The sequence below is a fragment of the Epinephelus moara genome, chromosome 10 (assembly GCF_006386435.1).
Source record: "Epinephelus moara isolate mb chromosome 10, YSFRI_EMoa_1.0, whole genome shotgun sequence".
Taxonomy (NCBI): domain Eukaryota; kingdom Metazoa; phylum Chordata; class Actinopteri; order Perciformes; family Serranidae; genus Epinephelus; species Epinephelus moara.
The window spans coordinates 70,217-91,994 of record NC_065515.1 but is presented as its reverse complement, the minus strand read 5'-3'; the positions used below and the strand labels follow the sequence as shown (position 1 = coordinate 91,994).

Here is a 21,778-nt window from a genome sequence, read left to right as displayed (position 1 = left end):
GTAGTGCTAGAGGCCAGAGCAATGCCATCTAGAGAAACTATGTCATCAGATAAAGAGTCTCTGAGTTGTTTGGGGCCAAGAACAATAACTTAACAGCATCTTTGTGTGATCTGATCACAAGTGGACACCAAGAAACATTATGATCCGATCACTCATACCTCACTCTGGGACGCATTTGACCACATATCGTGGAGCGCAAACACTAATGCGTTCTGATACGTCCCTGACAAGGACTGTGTCATCAGCGCAGGATGTGGTGGTGGTTTTGGTGACACAGTGATAAGACGAGTTGGACGTAATGTTGTGTAACCGTTATTTGCCCTATGAAAGGAGACATGTTGGGTTCTGCTGAGAGTACTATCTCAAGCTGTACCAACACAACTGCTAACATGCCTAGCAAGCATGATAGCGAGCAGCTAGTGAGAGTGTGGCGGTAATAACCATGCACAGGGCCTTTTGACCTTACATAGGCAGTAACAAAATCCAAACACAAGTGGTCAGCTGGAGATGCATTATTAACACAGGTGTGACCAGCTTTGTGTCTCAGCTGTCCACTTGTGTTGGAAACACTGAAACACATGTTATACCACTAGGTGTGACCAGGCTATCAGAGAGGGCAGGGTGACAAAGCTCGCTCAATCTAAACTAGTCAAACAATAAATAGTCAATTGGAAGAATAAATGATGATGAAGAGAAAGAGCAGGACCAAAGGCAGCAGGGAGCAACACCCACACAAGTTCACGTGTTATCATGCTTGACACCTCTGAAAATGTTTAGTCACCAGGCAGACATCCTGCCTGAGAAGAGATCAGAGCGCAGTTTGCATGCCATGCAGCTGGTGATAATATTTGACTTGCTGCTGGCAGATGAATCTGTCCTCAGCCTGTTGTCTCTGCAGTTTTGTCTGTGCTGTGTCAACCTGACCAGTTGGTACAGTATAGTTGATTTAATGCTATGTCTCCTGGCTCTGAAAAGTCCTAAAGCCAACAGGAAATATCAGGGGATTTGGCCGGTCAGAACCGGCAGAGCCAGCGTATCAGGAGGACATGTAGCTACTCGCCACAGTGTCTGTGTCCGTCTGTGCAAAGCTGTGGTGCTACGATGGCACCAGACGTATGAAGCTGTTTTCAGAAGTTATCACCAACTCCATCAGAGCTCTAGCAGTGCCGTTCTGTGCATTCATGTTTCTATAATAGGTGGCAAACAAGCTAATAATGTCCTCTTCAGCACTTCTGTGAATATTAAAAAATGATTGAGGCATTTGAAGCCAGAGAAGAATCCAACAGACTTATTTAAATCCCCAGGTGCTTCTGAAGTGGGACAGGAAACGGGGGTAGAGAGAGAATGAGGAAGAGTGTATTTGTAGGCTGCTGACTCATTAGTCTTGCCTCAAGCTCTTCCTCCATTAGCTTGGCATTAGCCCACTGCTAGTATGTAATGTATAGCACACTTGAACATTTGCTTCTTCAGCGGTCTCTGCATTTCTCTCCATTTGTGGGTCATGCATTCCTCCTCCCACTGTTGCATAACTATTTGAATTAAAAAGTAGGTCACGGTACGCCCCCAAATCAGATCGGCCCCTTCTTTACCTTTTTTCCCCGTCTCTTTTCATCTGCTCTCCTTTTATATTCATCCGTAGAAGGAATGTCAACACTCAGGTCTTTCTATTCACTCGTGGAGATGGCGCTGAGCGAGGGCGGGAGGGCGTCATGCCCACTTGTTTCTCAGTTTGGGCTCTGATTTGCATGTAGCTCAGTAAAGAGAGAGCATTTGTGGTCCTGAATTGTTCCACGTGTTTTAATCTCTGTATTTGAATGTTTAATATTTGGATAACACTTGGTGACTAGGCAGGTTTCAGTTTAACACTGGTTCATTGAGTCACATGGCGGAAGTCAGTGATATTTGCATTTCTCATCACAAGCCTTTGTACAGGATTGTTTACTCGGTGACGTGTTCACTCAAACCTACACTGTGGTGTTTGATCTGTTTTGCCACCCATGTGTATTTACACAAGCGTTGTCTTATCTGGGTGATGGAAGGCCTTTTAAAAAATGATAAACAATATTTGGTAACAAATGGCTCGACAGCAAAATGATTCTATTAAGCCAATTTTAACTATTAGATATTAATGTCAGCAACTGCAAATACAGATTTAAGACATTTTACAGCTGTGTCAGAATGACATTTAATGCACAGTTAAGTGACTGTTGAAGTAAAGCCTTGCAGGTCCTTATCTGAACTAGACTGTGGAACTAGACCGTGAAACAGCCAAGGTTTGTTTCAGAGAATATGCAGGAGGAAAGAGGCCTTGATATAAATAAGCGTATATCTACTTAGCAAACTATTCATACCAGCCTTGTGAGATGTTTGGAAAATTTGCAAAGCATTTCCGAGGCTTTGAGGCATCCTGTGCAAAGACGCCAGTTGTTATACTCTCAAGGCTACAAGTAAACAGATCATGCAAACATTCAGCAGAGATCCGCATTACCTTACACGCTTTCCCGTAGGCACCTTACAGCTGCAAAGTTCTGACTGAAGATGGATGAAATCTAGCATGTGGGAAGTTACTCAGTTGGGATACAATAGAAGTTTTTTGTATATGAACAGTGATGTGTAGGCCAAGGATTCTGACACGCACTGCCTTATAGCCACACTTTAAACAGATTTATAAATTCTGAGTGGACAGACTTAGTGTGTCTGGAGATCCTACTCGCACATACTCATACTCTGACTTTGTGTCCCTGTACCACACATTTCAAGCTATTTCCCAAATTATTCTCTATCTCTCTACTGTCTGCTTGTCTCTGGATGGATATGTATGCATATACAGGAAGGCCAAGCTATGAATAATTTCTGAATAACTTTCAAAGGTTTTACAAAGCACACAGGGCTGAACTGCTGTGAGATACTGTATTGTGCAAGAGGGATTGGATTGCATTGGACGTGTTTTTTGCAGTTTTTGTCACAATTTTTCACTGGATTTTATCTGCTGTCTCGGGCTGCAACTAAAGATTAGTCATTATCAATAAATAGTAATTTCCCCGAGCCTCAGATGGCATCCTCATGTTATGTTATAACCAACTAACAGTCCTAATGTCTAAAGCTTTCTCACATTTAAGAAGCCTAAAACCAGCCAATGTTTTGCTTTTCGCCTAAAAATAATCACTGAAATGATTATTTGATGATCAAAATAGTTGCCAGTTAATTTTAGGTTGATTAATTAATCGATTAATTATTGGTGGTGGGGGCTGCCTTTCTAAATTTGGAGTTTTTTGCGGGTCCGTGACGCAGCACAGATGGAACACTTTCTTTTCCCCTGAGTAGCAGTTTGTAGAGCTTTGAGTTTTCGAGGTGGATAAGTGATCAGTTGATTCGATCAGAGCTGATCAGAGGATGAGAGGAGCAGCTGTCTGTGAGTGAAAGCAAACTTTAGACTCAGCACACTGAAGATTAAGTTTCACCCTCACTGCGCCTGGTATTGTGCTGCTCTATCTGTGGAGCAAATAAGAACAGAACGGTTTATATATATTCCAACGGTGCTCCTAATGAATGGTCCAGCTCCAAAAAAGAAAATCAAAACATGGCAGCAGATGTTTTGATTGTGGCGGCCTGCTACAAATAAATGAACGTGTGGGAAACCCTGGAGTAGCTTTGACTTTGCTGAACGTGTAATTTGAGAGCTTTATCTCTCATTGTAGTCTGTTAATGAGTTACAAAACAAAAGGGATATATTTTCATAGACTTTTCACTTTGAGGTGTTTTTAAAACCAATTTTATTTTAATTCATTTTGAGATTAAAATCCAAAATGTAGACATTATTCATCCTCTCTGTTGCACAGGGATTAAATGATGTCCTCATAATTTGCTGACATTTGATTTTTACATCAGTGTGTTGCATAATTATGTTTGTGTCCTCCTCAGTGATAATATGTCGGACATGTCCTCCCTGTACATCCTTGGGTGTTCAGTGGTCGAGGGTGGAGGGGGACACAGGAGACATTTGAAACGCAGCACAACATAGTTTAAAGCTATGGATCTAAGTTTAGCCAGCAGCCTATATTAGCCTGTGGTTCATATTTACGCTATAGTATCTGTACACTGCTCAGCTCTTAGGTTTCCCTCACTAGCCTTGTGACGCTTCCCAGCCCTTTATGGGAAAGCGCATATTACAAGGTACTAACCCATATAGGAACATGCGCACAGCTCATCAGCAGGGAGCAAAAACAACAACGGTAAATGTCATGTCCTGGTGTCAGAGCCAGCTGTCCCTCAGAATTTAGGTGCAAGGCCTTCATCCTAGATATTAGATTTTGCACCTATGTTCAACATTCAGACAGAGATAAATCTGTCGTGGAAAAGGCAGCAGAGATATTAACCTTTATCTTTACTGCAGCATAGCCAGAGAGCACATGTACGTTCAGTAATTAGTCAAAACTGTTGCCTGAAAACTCTAAGAAACCTTCACTGTTTGTATTAACACCTTATCGTACCTCGTTGTCATTTGTTCATAACTCTGATAAGGTATACAGCACGGCCCTCATAAGATCCTCTTACAAATTAAGCCTTAGCTGGATGTTCTTGTCATCTTTAATCTTGTCATTCAATCACCTCAGATGTTAATAAGCAGAATACAGATGGAGAGGCTCTGTGAGTGACAGGATACGGACTTGCACAGATGGTTGTCTCTGTCTGATTGTTGAGTATGTGTGCGTACTGCTCATCCCCTTCCTCCCAACAGCCGGGCTGACAGGGTGCTAACATGACTGTCCATGTGTCCCGCTCTCTCCTGACATTGATATTTGACCGCTCAAGGAGAACCGCTCCAGTTTCAGAATCACATGGTGCTTTGTATCTGAGCTCTGCGTTTGTGTGCAGTGTGTCCCTGATGCAAAGTGTTGGCATGCTTCAAGTTCAATTTTTGCATTAGTATTTCCATAGTGTCTACATACTGTCAGGTTTAAACAAATGTAATAGGTTTTAGAGAGGTCTTTTATCTGCATTAACGCTGATTAAGTAATTGGGTGTTTTACTCAATCTGTGTATGATGAGTAAACTTAAAGCAGACTGCTGACGGACTCATTAAAGTTCAAAGAAGCGTTATAGTTTGTTGGTGAGTCATGGGAAAACCTTATTAGCGTCACAGCACAGAGAACATGTTTAGACAGACCTCTTGTCAGTTCAGCTTCACTCTCCCCTTGCTTCATTCTGCTTCATTTGTCACTGATAAGGAAACTAACTGCAGCTGTCTCTCCTCTGCTTGATTCTTATTGCTTCTTATCCTGTCCAGTCCTATTAATTTTGCACTCTCTGTCATCAATACTGCAGTATCAACGCGCATGTAACATCAGCAGTCCTGTATTGAAAAGATGCACAAGCTTTTACAGTAGCCCAATTGTCCAGCAGAGGTAACGTGGGTCAGTCTCTCGTCACGTTGGCCTTGTTGACCTTGAGCAAACTGCACTTTATTGGTAGCCTTGAAAGTGTTTGAACGTAATTGAGTGAACAGGAAAACCGGGGCCAGGTGTGCCGAAATACAGGGGCTGAAATGAAACTTGTAAAAGTTGCACACAAAGGTGAGTTCTGTTGAAATGAAATTGAGGGAGAGAATTACGAAAGCTTGGGTTGAAAGACTGATTCAGAGAATGCAGTTTGCCTTGAACAGCTTGCAAAAATACAGAAATAATGAGTGGAATTTTGTTAACACATGATTATTCACTTTCTGCCTTTATCCTGCTCTGTCTCTCTCCTTGAAGACCAGATTTTACCTTCAGTGCTTTGGGGTTCATCTTATTCCCTTTGTGTATCTCGTGCACATTCAGCCTCTTTTGCTCTCCTACACTTAGTGTTTTTATTGCCTGTGCCCAAAGAGCTCGTGTCAGATGCCCTCCCCCTCAGGGAAGGAAGTGCTCTCACTGTGAGGGAATGATATAGTACAGCCTCAGCATTCTCTTAATTCAAAGGCAGCCATTGCTTATAGCGTACTGTGATGTTGAACTTCTTTTCCTTGTTTTAAACCCATACCTGGTTGTGGAAACGGCAACAACTTGGTGCAGGGTTTTTATGATGAAATTTTGCAACTACTTTTACGGCAACTGGCATCGACTTCACTCTAAGTTTAGTTACATATCCCTCTTGTATGATGTTCACAATAATTTTGCATTGGTTTGACTAATGTTTCCCTGTCTGTGTTTCAGGTACCCCAGTCAACATGTGTATTGTTCAGAGCAGAGCTTGTCTGGCCCTGGTCAGTCTGCGGGGGACAAAAACCCCGAGGGCCAGAAGCAGGAGCAGGAGCAGGACTCCATGCAACACAAGGTGGGTTTACATGTTTCAGATTGAGTGAATCGGGCAGACACATTAAGCATTGCTTTGAAAAAACAGCTTTAATACACCATAATAATAAAAAGCACAAACTTAAATTCTATCAAAAAACAGACCTTGTAATACCAACCTCTTCTTTTCTAAAAAATTCTAATCACAACACATTGACATTATTTTACAAATGCTGTTCACTTTTTGGTTGTTGGAGATGTTGAAAGTTGTCGACATTATTTGCGCTGTCCGGGCTAACAGGCTTCTTCAGGACACATGGAGATCGGGACAGTGCCTGCAGAGTGGCTGAATGGGGCGGTAGTTAGCGTATTTAAAAATCAGGGACTGGAATATGCTTTAATAATTAGGGCATTGCACTGCCCAACCTCCCTGGGTAAGTTAATGCCAGGATGCTGAAAAGGAGGTTGTGTCTGATTGTTGAACCTCAGATCCGGCAGGAGCATTGCGGATACCATACTGGTTGTGAAACAGTGGACCAGCTTTAATCCTTCCAGGGCTATGAGAGGGTTCATGCTAGTTTACCCCTCCAGTCAATATGTGTATCGTGGATCTTGAGACAGCGTCACCCCAGGGTACTGTTGTTACAGGCCTTACATAACCTGAATGAGTGCTGTGTCCGTGCACGACGCTCCAAGCCTCACGTATAGTCATGACCTTTGGATAGTGACTGAAAGAATGACCTCATTAATACAAGCGACTGGAATGAGTTTCCCCCCGTAGGGTGGCTGGGCTCACCTTAAGAGATAGGGTGGGGAGCCACTGCTCCTTCACGATGAAGGAGCCAGTTGAGGTGGTTCAGGCATCTGATCTTGTACCTGCTGGGCGTCTAAGAAGCAGTTAATGGTTAGATGGATATTACGTGTGGTTAACATTGCTGGTTCATCTTGTTGGCCAGTTGTGGGATGGTCAGCAGTATTATTAGACTCACTGCTCATGGTGAAATGTATGAGTTAGCAGAATACCAAGTGGAAAGTGGTGGGAGTTGGGTCATGCACTTTAGCTGCCCACTAACCCCCAGTGAAAAGTAGGAGGCATGGAGAGACGAATGGTGGACTAAAGAGGCAAGCAGGTGGATGGTTGGTGGGAGGGTGAGTGTGTTGCATAAACCTCTGTTGTTCCCACCAAGATAGGCATTATTGAATAAGAAAACAACATATCAGTTGTTTCACAATATCTCTCTAACTTTACGACTGATAATCTTGTTGTGTGATTGAAACTGTCAGGGACCCTCACAAAGAGCAGCCATGTTCAGTCCATGAAGATTAGAGGCCTTTTCCAGGTTAAAAGTTACTTAAAAAGCAGCCTAGTTACACGCTGTCAAGAACATTGGCTTCTCTGTATAATGAGTCATAGAGGTGTTTGTGGTAGAGGTCAGGACCTTCCCTGTGAGGTTAGAAATCAGAGTAAACAAAGCTTTCGCAATTCTTAGTGGCTGAATAATGTTGGAGACTAATCCATCTTAGGTCAGCTGTGGACGTCACCAGAGCGGGGTGGAGTGGTGCTAGCTCAGAGCTGGGTCTGGGTTAAATATTTGATACCCTCAGCTCTTATGAATGGGCCCTCAAAGTTGTGTGTGTGGTAATGTGTGCATGAGTATGAGAATGAATGATAATTTGGGGAAGTGAGTGTGTTTTGGTATGCATGTGTGGGCACGGAAGAAGGAGAATCATTGTTCATGGTCCAGCAACAAACAGGCGTGCCAGGGCAGTTCAACAGGCCTGGCAGTCTGTCACTGGCCTTATAACATAGTCTTTGTCCGCCAACAAAAGGCTTTTTCACAACCTGAGATGCAAAGACCTATTGCATCTCACATTTTCAAACAAAATGCTTTTTTTTTTTTTTTAAACAAAGATAATCCATCAAAAAATTTCTCGCAGAGAGTTTGAGTAGTCGTCGCGTGATGGTGCTTCATTTTTAGCCTGTGATATTTCATATGTTATAAAAGCTTTGTCAACATTGATAATGCCTATTCAAGAATGGGGATTGTTTGATGATATGGAGCTTATTTCTCTTTCTCCCAGGTGTTGGAAGAACGGACAGCACATACATCATACGATATGGGACTAGAGACAGAGAGAGCAGCACGAGAGAAGCTAGCAACACAAAATATACACCAAGAACAGGTAACATCACATGTCTACAAGTTATTAAAAGGTCAAGATGTTATGAACAGGTCAGGTCCGTGTTATATATGTCGTACTGTGCTGTATTTTTATGAATTATGATGATGATGAACTCTCTTCTTGTATCCTTGCAGTTCTCATACTCATACAACTAAAGTCACATCCAGTAACTACTATTGCTAACTGCAGAATGTTACTGGAAACACTGGATGTTTTTTGCAACTTCAGCGTAGAGTTGTGATGTTTATTACAACTTCAGTAATATCTCCCACCTCACATTCAACACTCAGCACTGTTTGCTCACCGGAGCAGCTCCAGTCTGCATTCGTCCTTGCCCATCAGAGGCCCAGCAGCCTTCATTGTTGATAGGCTATTGCTCATGATGTGTAACCAATCAGGTAGTGCTGTGGGTGAGACTTTGGGCCTGTCCCAATACCCACATTTCCCCTAGAAATACCCACTTGCACTTGGTTGTGCGTGTTCACGTCTAGGCTAGTGGTGTCCCAAAACAGAATTGAGGTAGTGGAAGTGGTTTCCAACACTTTAAACCCGCCCTAGACTCCAAGGGAGCCCCGACCCACACTTTCAACGAAGTGGAAGATGAAATCTCCCAAAACACCTTGCGAAGTAGGGGTGGGACTCTCTAGGCACCTCACGATTCTATTCAATTCCAATTCTGAGGGCAACGATTACGATTATAAAACGAGCCATAAGAAAATTTACACTAGATATTGAAAAACATTATTGTAACAAAGCTGGGAATACATATCCAGTGCATACAAACTGTATTACTTACTGTGGTTGAGATGACAACACTCCACCAGTCTCCTCCGGTCCAGACTCTCCTGTCCCTTGTCGACCTCCTCGACATTTCTCCTCCAGTATTTACAAAACTATAACTGACTATAACTATCTATGAACTATAAAAACACGTACTATTGCAAAAAAGACGAACGATGGCAAAACTACGAACTATGGTGAAAACACGACAAAAAAAACTCAAAAGCTCTCAAAAAACCACAAATACTATTATTTACAACACTAAATATTTACACAGAAAACGCCACCCAAACTCCACTAAAATGCACCAAAACTCAGCTAAATCACTCCAACTTTTCTCGTCAGCTGTCACTCTCCTCCTGCTGTGCTCACTTCCCTCCCCTCCTCCACAGGTAATGATATCACTACCGTAATGTACTGTATATCACTGGAAAGCTTCTCAGCTTTCAGAATCCGTGGGAATTACATTGATAGCGTGAATGGTTGAGGAGTTACGGTAATTTGAAAAATAAAAACAAAATTAAAATCGATTATGAGTTTTCCAAATCGATCCTCACATCATTCAAGACAGAATCTCGATGCATCTAAAAATCGATTATTTCCCCCACCCCTATTGCGAAGTCAGCAACTTCGGCAAGTTTTGGAAAACAATTATTACAATTGTTACTATACGATCGGAATGTAGGCTAAACAAACAACAGATGGTTGGACCAGCGTAAACTCATCAGCAACTCGGTTGAACACAGCGTCAAAATATTTAAACACATCGACCTCCCTGAACAAAATCGATCAGAAGTAGAAGACGTCGTAGGTGCCTCCTGTTTTCAGCATTTCTCTCCGTTGATTCATCAGACAGTGAAGAATAAACATAGCACGCGCCACAACACAAGCGCTGGAGCCGGCATTCTCATTGCGTCGCTACTACGCGTGACGTATGCCTGCACGTTGTCCACGCCAGTTTGCATGAAGTGGTGTCCCATTTCTTAGGGAGAGATCTCTACCCTAATATTTCTCACTTCCCTATCTCGCAAATGAAGGCACTCAATACCAAGTGGAAGATTTAAGGAGTAGAAATGGGACAGGCACTTGGAGTGAGTGTATAAAGTGGTGTGTGCAGACAGAGACAAGTTAGGTTGTAAACAATGGCGAGCTAACGCTGTAGAATTGCAATCAAGTAAAAGTGTTTGGGTTTTTCATGGTGTCGACTGATTGTCTTTTATATATGAATGTTTTTGTGTTTTCTCTCACCAGACTGTGAATCCTCGGGAAGCTGAGGTGGAGGAGACCAGGCCTGACCCAGAGTCTGATACTGTACCTGTTGCTCTTGAGCCAGAGCCCCACCCAGACCCCCAGGCTGATGTGGACCTGCAGACTGACCCCCAGGACCATGAACAGGAGGTCCCTGTCTCCTCCACTCCAGAAGCAGTTCCAGCACAGGGCCAAGTGTCCACAGATGCCCCAGCCCCAGCAGAGATCATCAGTGACGCCCCTGCTGCACACCCCATCTTGGACTCACACCCAGCCACATCCCCAGATGAAGCTGAAAACATACCTACCTCACAGAGTGTCGGCCAGACCCACACAGGGTAAGCTCAGATTCACTTCTTCATTCCAGAGACCTTTTCTCTGGCATTAGAAGTTGGCTTTAACCACAGAGAAGTCACATTGGAGAACTAAAATTTTAACCTCAGATGGCAAAGAAAACGCTTGTTCCTCTTATGATGGTTAAAGCCAGTTTCAACGTAATCCAGGTATAATGAAGTTAGAACTGTTTTCCGATGCTGCCATTGCACATTTTCTTTGATATTTTTGTTGGTTAACTTTTGTTCCCTTCAGTTTGTATTTATTTTACTTTTATTCAACCACTTGTTAATGACTGATCACAAACTGAAAGAGAAACTCAAAGGAGAGTTGTTCTGACAGCCTGGATATTTTAGAGTCGCTTTTTATGGAACCTGTGGCCAGCGTCGAAGTTACATGGAACTGATTTGAGGCCGTGAAATTTTGTCGAATTGATTTTCCAACGAAAGTTCGTGGACATTGTGGAAAGTGAACCTTCAAGAAGAAGACATCCATCCAACGCCTTTCTCAAAGCGGCTGTCAACATTAGGACATTTCAAGACGTGCAAACCAACTGCCCCACCACCAAGCGACCACTCCATCCCCTTTGTCCACCCCTTTCTTTCTCTTCTCTCTGCCTACGCTCTGTGTCCTTTATCTCCTCTTCCTTACCCCCTTCCCTTCTTCTCTCCCACCCCATCCTCCTCTCTCTACCCTCCCCAGTGTAAAGAGGTGTGGTAAACGCCATGTCCTTTCTTTCCCTCAGTGTGGTTGCCAGTGCAGGAGATGAACTCCCAGTAGACAGCTTTGTCTTTGCTGAGCACTCTGATTCACAGTGCGGGGTCATTCCCCCCGAACTGGCAACCTGTGAAAACTCCCCTTTTGGCAGGCCTCTCTTCAGGTGAGTTTCTAACCCCTGGAAGCCAATCAAAGCACAGAGACAGGTAATCAAGGTACAAGCTACACCTCTCTGCTGTGCGCAACAGTCGACCGCTGGCCTTGCTCTCCACTTACTTCTGCTTTTAAATTTTTTTATTTTTTTTTATTTCCTTTTTCCATTGTTTTGCCTGCTCACAACCAAGGACAGTCAATTCTGTCAAATAAATTGAATGCTTTTTAATGTTTTGCATCATGTGTCCAACATTACTGAGAACTTATTTGTGTTCTCAACCCCTCTTTATCCTTATTCCTCCTCCCCCTCTCCACCTCGTTGGCCCCATGTCTGTGCTATAGTGTGGACGAGGCTGGCATAGAGGACCAGCGGACAGACCAGAGCCACAGCTCTGGTCCTGAAGCAGAGGTCCAGTCGACTCCAGGCAATGTGGACCAGGAACAACAACAGCAGCGGCAGGAGCTGGAGGGCGGGCTGTCAGATTTGGACACAGAGGGCAACAGTTCTCAACACCACCAAGAACCGCAGGTCAGCAGCTTATGGTTCTCAAGTATTTCTCACATGTATCAGTTCATTATACATTCAGTGGACAAACAAGGGTTTTATGTGAGTTAGAAAATCCAAAGCATTTTTGTAAATACAGATGCAAGAATTTTCAGTGCAGCTCTTAAAGTTGGAGCTTTCTACATTAGCAGAACAGTGTGGAGGTGTGAGCAGAGTGTGGATCTTTTCAGTAGGCATGGGCAGAGACATTACAGTGCTGCAGGTGTCTTGATGGAAAATCTGACCCTAATCAGACATAAACATGGACAGGTGGTGGAAAAACCCGGCTCTTAGCTTCCTGGACACCGTGTCTGTCTTTTTATTGAACAAGGTGCAGTCAGCATATGTGTTCAGGTGACACAAGAGCCATCCTGCTGAAATACTTTTCTTAAAAATGTATATTAGATTATTACACTGTTCAGTTCTCAGTGATTATGTTTAATTGCACACTAACACTCAATCATTCAATATATGACAGTATTCTGAATTTGATACAGATAACTAACATAAACAGCATATTCCGTTCAGACATTCAAGTTGAGCCTTTTTCCGATTGTCGCGTTTTCTGTGTGGGATATGCTGCTATTCAGGTTTTAGGAATATGCATCTCAGCTGGAGTTTTTTCCTGCAGTTGGTGACACAAAGCATGTTGCCTGTGTACAGTAAGATGTGTATATTGTCATGATGTGGGTTTTATGCTCAAAAGAAAAGCCCACATTTCTTTTGGAACAAAATCATATTTTGATGCAAAAAAGCAAAATGACACAAGCGTTCCACTTTTCCATATTTTGACATGATAAATGACACATTCTGTCACGTTGAGGGGAGTGTGCATGGATGCATGTAAAGGGGAATATTAGTGGAATAACAATTTTTATTAGCCATGTAAACAGCTTCGTAGGCATGTTGTCTTTTTGGATCAAAGCCTGAATATTTTGTGCATGTAAACATAGTCAGTGTTAGCACCCAAAGATGTTGCTTGTAGCATGGTCAACTGCTGGCCAGATTGCACTGAGAGTTATAAATATTCAGTGTGCGCAGCTGTTCTAGCAAAGGGCAGCTTTTAAAAGTTTCAAGTGGCGAATGTTGAGTCAACCTGCTTTCAGTTGCTTTTTTCATGGTTAAAGGATAATGAAAGGCGAGTGTATCCGGGGGAATTTCCTTATTTTTAATGAGACTGTGTGCATTGTGTACAGTACATGTAGTTGTTTTGTTGTTTTGGAGCCAAGAGCTGGTGATTAATCTGCATGTGGCTGCAAAGCTACAGTACACATCCTGCCAAACGTGTTGTGGTGTTTACATAAGAGGCCGTCTAAGATGGTTGGATTTTTAGGATCAGACTGGCTTCCGAGGTCCAAAAGGGTACTTACATAATCCATCAAAATATTATTCACAGTTCAGTGCATCTCAATGCTTTGGTGGCCTGGGGCTATATGACTACTACACGTGCGTGTTAGTGACTCGTCATAGCGTGCAATTCATTTAGTGGCTCACTGATGCCATGATACAAAATAATTTCAGTTATATCTTCATATATATTAGATTAGTTGCAACCTGCTGTGGTCTTCTGCCAGAATACAGCATATTAAGACATTAGGTTTGGTGATATATACGGTTTAACTGTCAATATAAACCTGTGTGTGTGATACACTTGTCTGTGTGTTTCAGACAGGGGATGGCGGTATTGCCAGGGAGACCGATCCATCAGTGCCCAGCAAAGAAGACATCCCCACCTTTGACGAGTGGAAGAAACAAGTCTTGGAGGTGGAGAAGGAGAAGAGTGAGTGCATTCATTATTAAAACAGTTAGATGCATGCGCACAAAGGAAGAGGGAAACACCACGTCCACAGCTAAGTCTAATGTCCCATTAAGTTGTTTTAGAGAGTCTTGCTTGGATAACTCAGAGATACCATGATGATGTTAATCTAACCTTGCGACACATGCCCAGGCGCAGTTTGCAGCTTTGCCTCTGTAGACAAAGGAGCCCTTCACATGTCACTTTCATTCACATCTCATCTTATTGCTTCTTTGTCTTCCTTACCACTATTTTTCGTGCATTGTGTACCTCTGTCATGCCACGTTTGCTTCCTTCCTCGTGTTCATTTCCTGTCTATCTCTCACACCATCTCTCTCTCCATTCTCTCTTTCTGCCTGTGCACGCCATGTGCAGTGGTCAGTGGAGCGTGTGTTTATGTGTGTTGCATAACCCCTCCACTTGTTCCTCTCAGGCAATGCTCTTTTTCCAGTGTCTGTAATGGGCCTAATGTAACACTCCCTCTGTCCAGGTCAGTCTCTCCATACCTCAACCAGCGGCAGCCCCCATCCAGTGAAGAAGGTCCAGAAAAACTTCAAGAATAATTACGCCTCTGTGGAGTGTGGTGCCAAGATACTCTCTGCCAACAACGAGGCCAAGGTATAACACAAACACACACACATCACCTGTCCCCTGTTGCCCACACACAAACAAATATACTGACACAGCTGAGGATACAAACTGTCATGACTGTCATGCGTCCGCTCATTCTCATTATTCTTGTTTTATTCAGAGCACTTCAGCTATTCTCATGGAGAATATGGATCTTTACATGCTAAATCCTTGCAGCAACAAAATCTGGTGAGTGCACTGATAACACACCACTGGGACACAGTTTGTCTGTAATCGACCCTCCATTTTAGATTTGCAACTTTCATGAGTTTATCTTTAAATAAACATTCTCTGTTTATCTCTCTCCAGGTTTGTGATAGAGCTCTGTGAGCCTATTCAAGTCAAGCAGCTGGACATTGCTAACTTTGAGCTCTTCTCATCAACACCAAAAGACTTTTTAGTTTCTATCAGTGACAGGTATACCCACACAGTTCAATTCAGTCAATATAAGAATTGACTGACATGTTCTCACAGGCTTGTGGTGGGTGTGTGACACACAAAAAGCCCTGCATTGGGCGATGCCACAGTATGCACACACCTCTAGTCAAACTTTTTTCCCGTGTTGCTCACAGTGCATCATCTTTTGCAAGTAAATGTGGAGGAAGGAATATTGCATATTGGTTTATTGAGGAACAGTAACTGTTATTCAAGTCAAGTCAGTTTAATGATAAAGCCCAGTATCACAAATCACAAATTGACGTCAATGGGCTTTAGAGACCATAACCGTCAGAAAAAGCGAATGAGGAGGAATCCCTTTCCCCGGACGGACAGATATGCAGCAGATGTTGTGTGCAGAATAGACTAAAAAAATACAATTATAGTGTACACAAGCAGGATGACAGAATTAAAGACAGATTATAAACATGTGAAGAACTGATCGGGGAGGATGTCAAGCAGCTTACAGAGGAAACATAAGAATTCTTTGTAGACCAAACAGTTCTGGGGACTCCCTGAGAGGAACTGCTCACTGGGGAGCTCCCCTGAGAATTACATACCTTCAAGGGCTTTTTTTTTTTGTTTGTTTGCATTTGCACCACCAATAACACTGAAGTAACATATATTTCACTTTGAAATGTCAAAATTGCGTTATATTTCCTGTGTCGCATAGATTATATGCTCAGCAAATCCTGGAATTCACTGTTGGGTCATTTGTCCGTGTTTACCTCCCTGTTTTTGTGACGAGCTGTCGTTTGCACAGCTAACACTGTTTATAAAAAATGGCGGTTGCCGTTGCTGAATTGCCCATTGTGTGTCTCAAAGTTTTTCTTGCTATTTCTATGGTTGGGAGAGTACCTACTCAAAAACCTAAAACTAAAATAGTCCCTCAAAATAGCGTACATAATAAAAAGGGGGTTCTTAGATCCAAGAAAGTTCCTCTGGTCCAAAAAAACCCCTAACCTTTAAAAGGAAGTAGTGATAATCAAGTTGTACAAAAACCTACATTTGCCATATTTCTTAGCCTGAATCATGGCTGCACATCAACTAACACCTCTAAAACAAGTTTAATGTACAGCTCATAATTTCGCTACAATTTTCAGTTCTTCATTACTATTTTAGGGTTTGTTTTTTGCAGTATGTTGGGTGGAAGAATATTTTCAGTGAAAGGGGACACTCATTTTAGGAGGTTATGAAACAGGCTGGCTCACCTCCTTCTCAAACAGTATTATATAAAACCATCAGGACCAGGACAGGATAAAATCATCCCCTCTCTCCTGTATTATCAGCTCTAACTTTAGTGCTTCCAGAGCCAGGGTTGTCTGTGTTCTGGATGTCACCGTCAGGATTTATTTCCAGCATCATCTCGCACCACAACTCATAAATTCCCCCCTCTGTCATGGAAGCAGTCACACGGAGCGTGGTGGCATTTGCACCCGGCCTTTGAGAACATGCCAAATTGTGTTTGAAGTACACCGTGGTCTTTACGTGCACACGAGCATCTAAGTTTTCTTTCATTCTGTCTGCAGATATCCTACCAACAAGTGGGTAAAGCTTGGCACTTTTCATGCCCGTGATGAGCGCATAGTCCAGAGCTTCCCACTGGATGAACAGCTTTATGCTAAATATGTAAAGGTACTGCTGTTTTTCTTCCTCCTGCTTTAACAGTACACTTGTGTCTCAATGAGAGAAGCAACAAACAATTTATTTATTCATTCGTAGTAGTGTTGTACTCGATGAATGTACACACAGAAACATTCATGGGTTAAAGCTGTATTTAAAGCTCAGGGGACCTTCTTATGACTTCATGGTAAGTTAGCCATGTCATCAGCGCTGCCTGGAACCCCTCCCTGGACTGGGTGAAGAAATGTGACTGTGTGAATGACTGTGAGGGTGTTTGTCCAAGACAGAGTTTCACTTGTAAGAACAAAGGGCAGATACACATCTCATCGGGCCAAGTCTGTTGTAGTTTGTCCTAAATGCTGCTGACACAGGAAATGAACTCATCATTGTGACGCTGAAGGATTACAGATGTTTTTTCTACTGCTCAAGTCACTTACCATCGTTCCCACTAAGATTAATTTAAACTCTGACTTTTAAAAGTTTGATGTTATCATTTCTGCATCTCTACATCCACAATACCAGTGGGGGCGGGGGAAACCAAACTCTAAAATGCATCGCGGTTCTCTCTTGAAAGATAAGCTACGTTCCAAATCGCACATTTGTACTTTTTGGCCATAACACTGGGCCCTGAACATTGACCCTCTTGCTCTAATATCCGTTACCTTGGGGATAGCTGTTAGCAAGCTGTTGTACTGTTATCTGTCTGTGACTCAGATGATGTGGTGAATCTTACGTTTCACAAGGGACTGTGGGTCAGAGTAGCCAGAAAAGCATGCTTGCTTGCACAGTTCAAAATTCAGCCAGATGCAGTAGAACATCCTGGTATTTTTGACATGCTATATATGTATTGGGAAATACTAAATCTTTTCCTGGCAAACTAAATAGTATGAAAGTATGAGTATAGTGTCTCAGTGCAGAGAAGTCAGTGTTCGGAAATGTAAACCCAATTCTCTACATGGGTAGAGACGACTAGGCGACTTCTTTTATCAGAGATGTGTGAATAATTGTTTTATATTGCGTCATAGCTCTCTTTAGTGTAATCGAACTGTGATGTGCTTGAAGATTCCTAAGTCTAAATTTCACCCAGAAACAAGTGTTGTATCTGTGCTTTTCTGAGCTGTCTCTCCCCCTCACACTTCCACCCTTGATGTTGCGCACTAATTATTCACTGTGCAGACTTGTTAATCAGTTGATTAATGCTCAGTTGATTATCCTTTTTATGTGGCGAGTGTAGGTGTTTTGTGTGTGTGTGGGTGCTCGCTGTGATTCATGCTCTCTATTATGAAATAATTGTGCTTTTATTACATAAACTGATTTTTGTGCAGAAAGTTTCAGGATTATTTGCTTCGGTCAGGACACTGATCTAAGCGGCTGGAAACTGTTTTGTCTCGTGATGTTTTACATCTGTCCTGAGCTTGTCTGTCTGTCTGTCCTTCTGTCTTGCTTGTGCTTCTGTCTAACTCCTTGTTAGAAACCTCTTTGTAGTATCTTGCCTGTGGACTGTTGTAGAACAATGATCCAGTGTGTGTCCTAGCAGTGTGTTTGTCTTATGAGAGAGCCAGAGTGCAAAAAATGCTTGACTTGCTTGTAGCTTGAATCTTGAATCTTTACTCATTTCTTTCTCTCCTTTTTTTATTTCTCTCTCTGTCCCCCTGTCTTCTTCTCGCATCAGATGTTCATCAAGTACATAAAGGTTAGCACTCTTCTCTCTCCGTCAGAGGCTATGATGCGCTGCAAAGCGCACTCATGTAATGGTCATACACTGTAATGGGTGAGCTTTGGCAGAGCATCATCTTTAATGCATGTGAAAGATATAAAACAAGTAGAACATGCATGTAAACCATATTGTCAGTGCTTTGCAGTTCTAGTATTTATGATCACATATTTGGTGGATTGGGGTGTACGGAGTGGGCACACATATGTTATTGGCTTTGGTGCTGTTGTCTATGATATTTTCAATTTAACAGTTTGTCTGTTTTCCCTGTAGGTTGAACTTCTCTCCCACTTTGGATCAGAACACTTCTGTCCTCTCAGTCTCATCAGGTAAGACAGGAAATAGCATCTTTTATTTCAAGGCCTCTCTTTTTTGGTTTCCTGTATCTGAATTGGTATTAAAGCATGCAGAGTTAAAGATCTTCAGTCCTTTGAAATATAGTTGCACTGCAACATACCCTGGGAGGAAACATTTAGGTTACTGTTCTGTCTTTGCAAGTTAATAGAGACACTAGTCAAGAACAGGAAATCATATACATTTAGACTTATTACCACTAGGAGCGGGCACTCAAATTCAATTATTATACAGTACTCAAAAACTTGCATAAAAATTCTAACATGAAAATACGAGTGTAAGTTGAACAACAGTTGAAAACGAGGGAAATCTGAACACCATAGACCACTGAAAGTTAACATTAAGAAAACAGATGCAGCACTGAAGGACCGTCTCAGAGCTACCTTCCTCACCGTCACTTCAACACCTCCCTGGTTAGCAAATCTGCACTTCCTAGGATAGCGAAGGCACCCCATTCTTCCTCTGATTGGCTAGTATTCATTGCCTTCGTTAGTTGGATTGGTTAGGTTTAGGCAAAAGGAGTTACTATGGTAAGAATGTCAGGTTAAGCCAATCAGAGGCAGAGTAAGGCAGAATAGGGCGGGTCATGCCTTCACTATCCCAGGAAACGCATCTTTGTCCCCCCTAGTGTCTCATGATAAACAGACAGAGAGCAACCAAGAGGCAAGGAGGTGCTGGGCGAAGCAATACGCTGCGTACAGCTCCACTATGTGACAAGATTTCACCCATTGTAGTAGTAAATAAAAATGTAAAAGTCATGTTCACTGACTTTATTATGTTTATTCTAGTATCATTATTATGTATTGTGTTTTTAAACCACGGAGCAAAGACCCAACATAAATTTTTCACAGTGTATGTACTTGTACATTATCTTGTGACAATAAAGCATCTTGATGTGGGAGGTTGGGCGGCGATTACTACGTCCAAATCAAGTATCCGAGTACTCACTCTCTCTTAAATCTACACACTGCTTTATTCAGCCAGAACCAGCAGACCAGTTTTCAACAACTTTTTTTTTGTAACTGATAAAAAATGTTCTGCCTGTACTACTGTTTTTTACCCTGAAGAATGACTCCAGTGTCAGTGTTGGTTTATGCTTCATTGTACCACAACTCCAGGAAATATGCTGTATCTTCACTCTCAGATAATAGCGTACTAAGAAATTTAGTTGATCTTGTGATCGCTTTCTTATTCTCCATCTCTCTTACACACTCATGAAATCCCGATTATGGCTATTGAGATTGCTTCATGTTTGTAGTCAGTGTGTTTCATCTGTTCACATGTAAGATTTACTCTAATTTTCAAGCCCTCTCTTGGCCACACAGTTTACCTTACGCACACATGAAGGCACTTGCACCTACATGTCTGTGCCAGATCAGCGAGGTCATCAGGGTCTTGTTCTGAAGGAGCTGCTGTGGGGGTTTCAAGGGCCTGTAAAGCTGTAAAACACTTAAGTAACACAGGATAACTGTTCAAATCTGAGCAGCATGTTTTTAAAAGCTGCCTTTCCACAGAAACATTTTGCCACCTCTTCTGTGTACGAATATCAACCCTTCACCTTTTCTGTAAGGTGTAGGTTTGTTTGTGTAACAGAGTACATGCGTTTGTTTTGTGTAGGGTGTTTGGTACCAGCATGGTGGAGGAGTATGAGGAGATAGCAGATTCCCAGTACCCATCGGAGAGACTGGAGTATTTGGATGAAGACTATGGTAAGATGGTAACCTGTTGTGTCTTTGAATAGGAATTGTTTCTTGTCAGCTTTAAGCTACATCACCTGGCAGAACAACGTGTGCTGCAAATCCCCAGACGACAAAGGACCCTGAGATGGGAGTCAAATTACATTCTTAGTCTCCGACTTAGTCACCAAGTAACTTGAGTCGGAGTTAACAATTAATATCAGCTGCCTTTTGCAGCCGAGATTCCTCTATCGACTCCACAAATCTTGCAACATTTTGTGATGTTTTATTGTAAAATTCCATAAAAGCACATGTATTTATTGTTGAACTTTATGTATTGTTATTGTGACGATTTAAGTTTACATTTTGCCAGATATAACCTGCAGTATGTCCTTTTCTTCAGATTATCCGCCTGGTTACCAGCCGTCAGAGGACAAGGCCTCCAAAAACCTGCTTGGCTCAGCAACAAGTATGTACAGACAAACATGCGGCTATATACGGCTACATTAACAAAGACTAATCTAAAGAAAATAAGCTGTAACGATATGTTTGACATCAACAGAAGATTAGGTGACCTTCACAAATATTTAGATGCATTTTATGTTTTGTGTTTGTAGGATTATCCTTCGATAACTGAATGAAGGATCCTTTAGACATTAAAAATTAACACCAAAACACTCAGGGTTTCAAAGGGCTAGAAGCAGGGACATTTTCAAGACTTATCCTGTGATAAGGCCAAGCAGCTGATGCTTCCTTAAAATCCTGAAAAGTTGTTGTTGACTGAAATGTGTCTGGTGTATCTGATACTGTATGGTAATGAAAACAACAACCGTAATAGTTTTCCAAGTCAGTGAGGTTCCATACAGTCAGTGCGGCAACACAAGGAAGCAACATTATGGATTAAATATAGACTCATTCCCTGTATGGCATAGTTGAATGCTCTCTCAGTATCCTAACCCACACTGAGAGCTGTAGACTGGGGTTTGTGTTGCAGAAATTTTCTTTCTCTAGTCTTTTTTTTTTAACCACATACACATGCGCAAACACACTGGTGCCCCTCTGTCTCCTGATTTAGCAGAGGGAGGACTGGTGCACCACCACACACAAATGCTGTACACACAACCCTCCAGGGCTCAGACCAGAAAACCACGAAAAACAGCAGACGAACACATCACTTTTTTCTTTAGCTGGACATGCATGAACAAGGGAGAATGGGGACAAAGGGAAAGCCTGAAGGAGAAGCTGGAAAAGAAAGTTCATGACAGAAAAGTCGAGGAAATAATGTTGACACAGTTCAGAATAGCAGCGCCAGAGAGGAGA

At 42.3% G+C, this 21,778-nt stretch overlaps 1 protein-coding gene across 4 annotated transcripts in view; it reads left to right on the top strand.

Annotated features, from left to right (window-relative positions):
- The window catches only part of suco (SUN domain containing ossification factor), a 53,051-nt gene that overhangs the window by 16,939 nt on the left and 14,334 nt on the right, over window positions 1-21,778 (top strand). For 2 of the 4 annotated variants that reach the window (XM_050054054.1, XM_050054053.1), the window contains exons 2-15: window positions 6,195-6,315; window positions 8,355-8,456; window positions 10,488-10,822; window positions 11,563-11,697; window positions 12,030-12,216; window positions 13,900-14,011; window positions 14,517-14,644; window positions 14,778-14,845; window positions 14,966-15,073; window positions 16,621-16,726; window positions 18,387-18,407; window positions 18,702-18,757; window positions 20,400-20,491; window positions 20,862-20,927. In XM_050054054.1, the coding sequence (XP_049910011.1) occupies window positions 6,195-6,315; window positions 8,355-8,456; window positions 10,488-10,822; window positions 11,563-11,697; window positions 12,030-12,216; window positions 13,900-14,011; window positions 14,517-14,644; window positions 14,778-14,845; window positions 14,966-15,073; window positions 16,621-16,726; window positions 18,387-18,407; window positions 18,702-18,757; window positions 20,400-20,491; window positions 20,862-20,927 (1,637 nt within the window). The remainder of the gene's footprint in view (window positions 1-6,194; window positions 6,316-8,354; window positions 8,457-10,487; window positions 10,823-11,562; window positions 11,698-12,029; window positions 12,217-13,899; window positions 14,012-14,516; window positions 14,645-14,777; window positions 14,846-14,965; window positions 15,074-16,620; window positions 16,727-18,386; window positions 18,408-18,701; window positions 18,758-20,399; window positions 20,492-20,861; window positions 20,928-21,778) is intronic. The other 2 variants (XM_050054056.1, XM_050054055.1) reach the window with 2 other exon arrangements.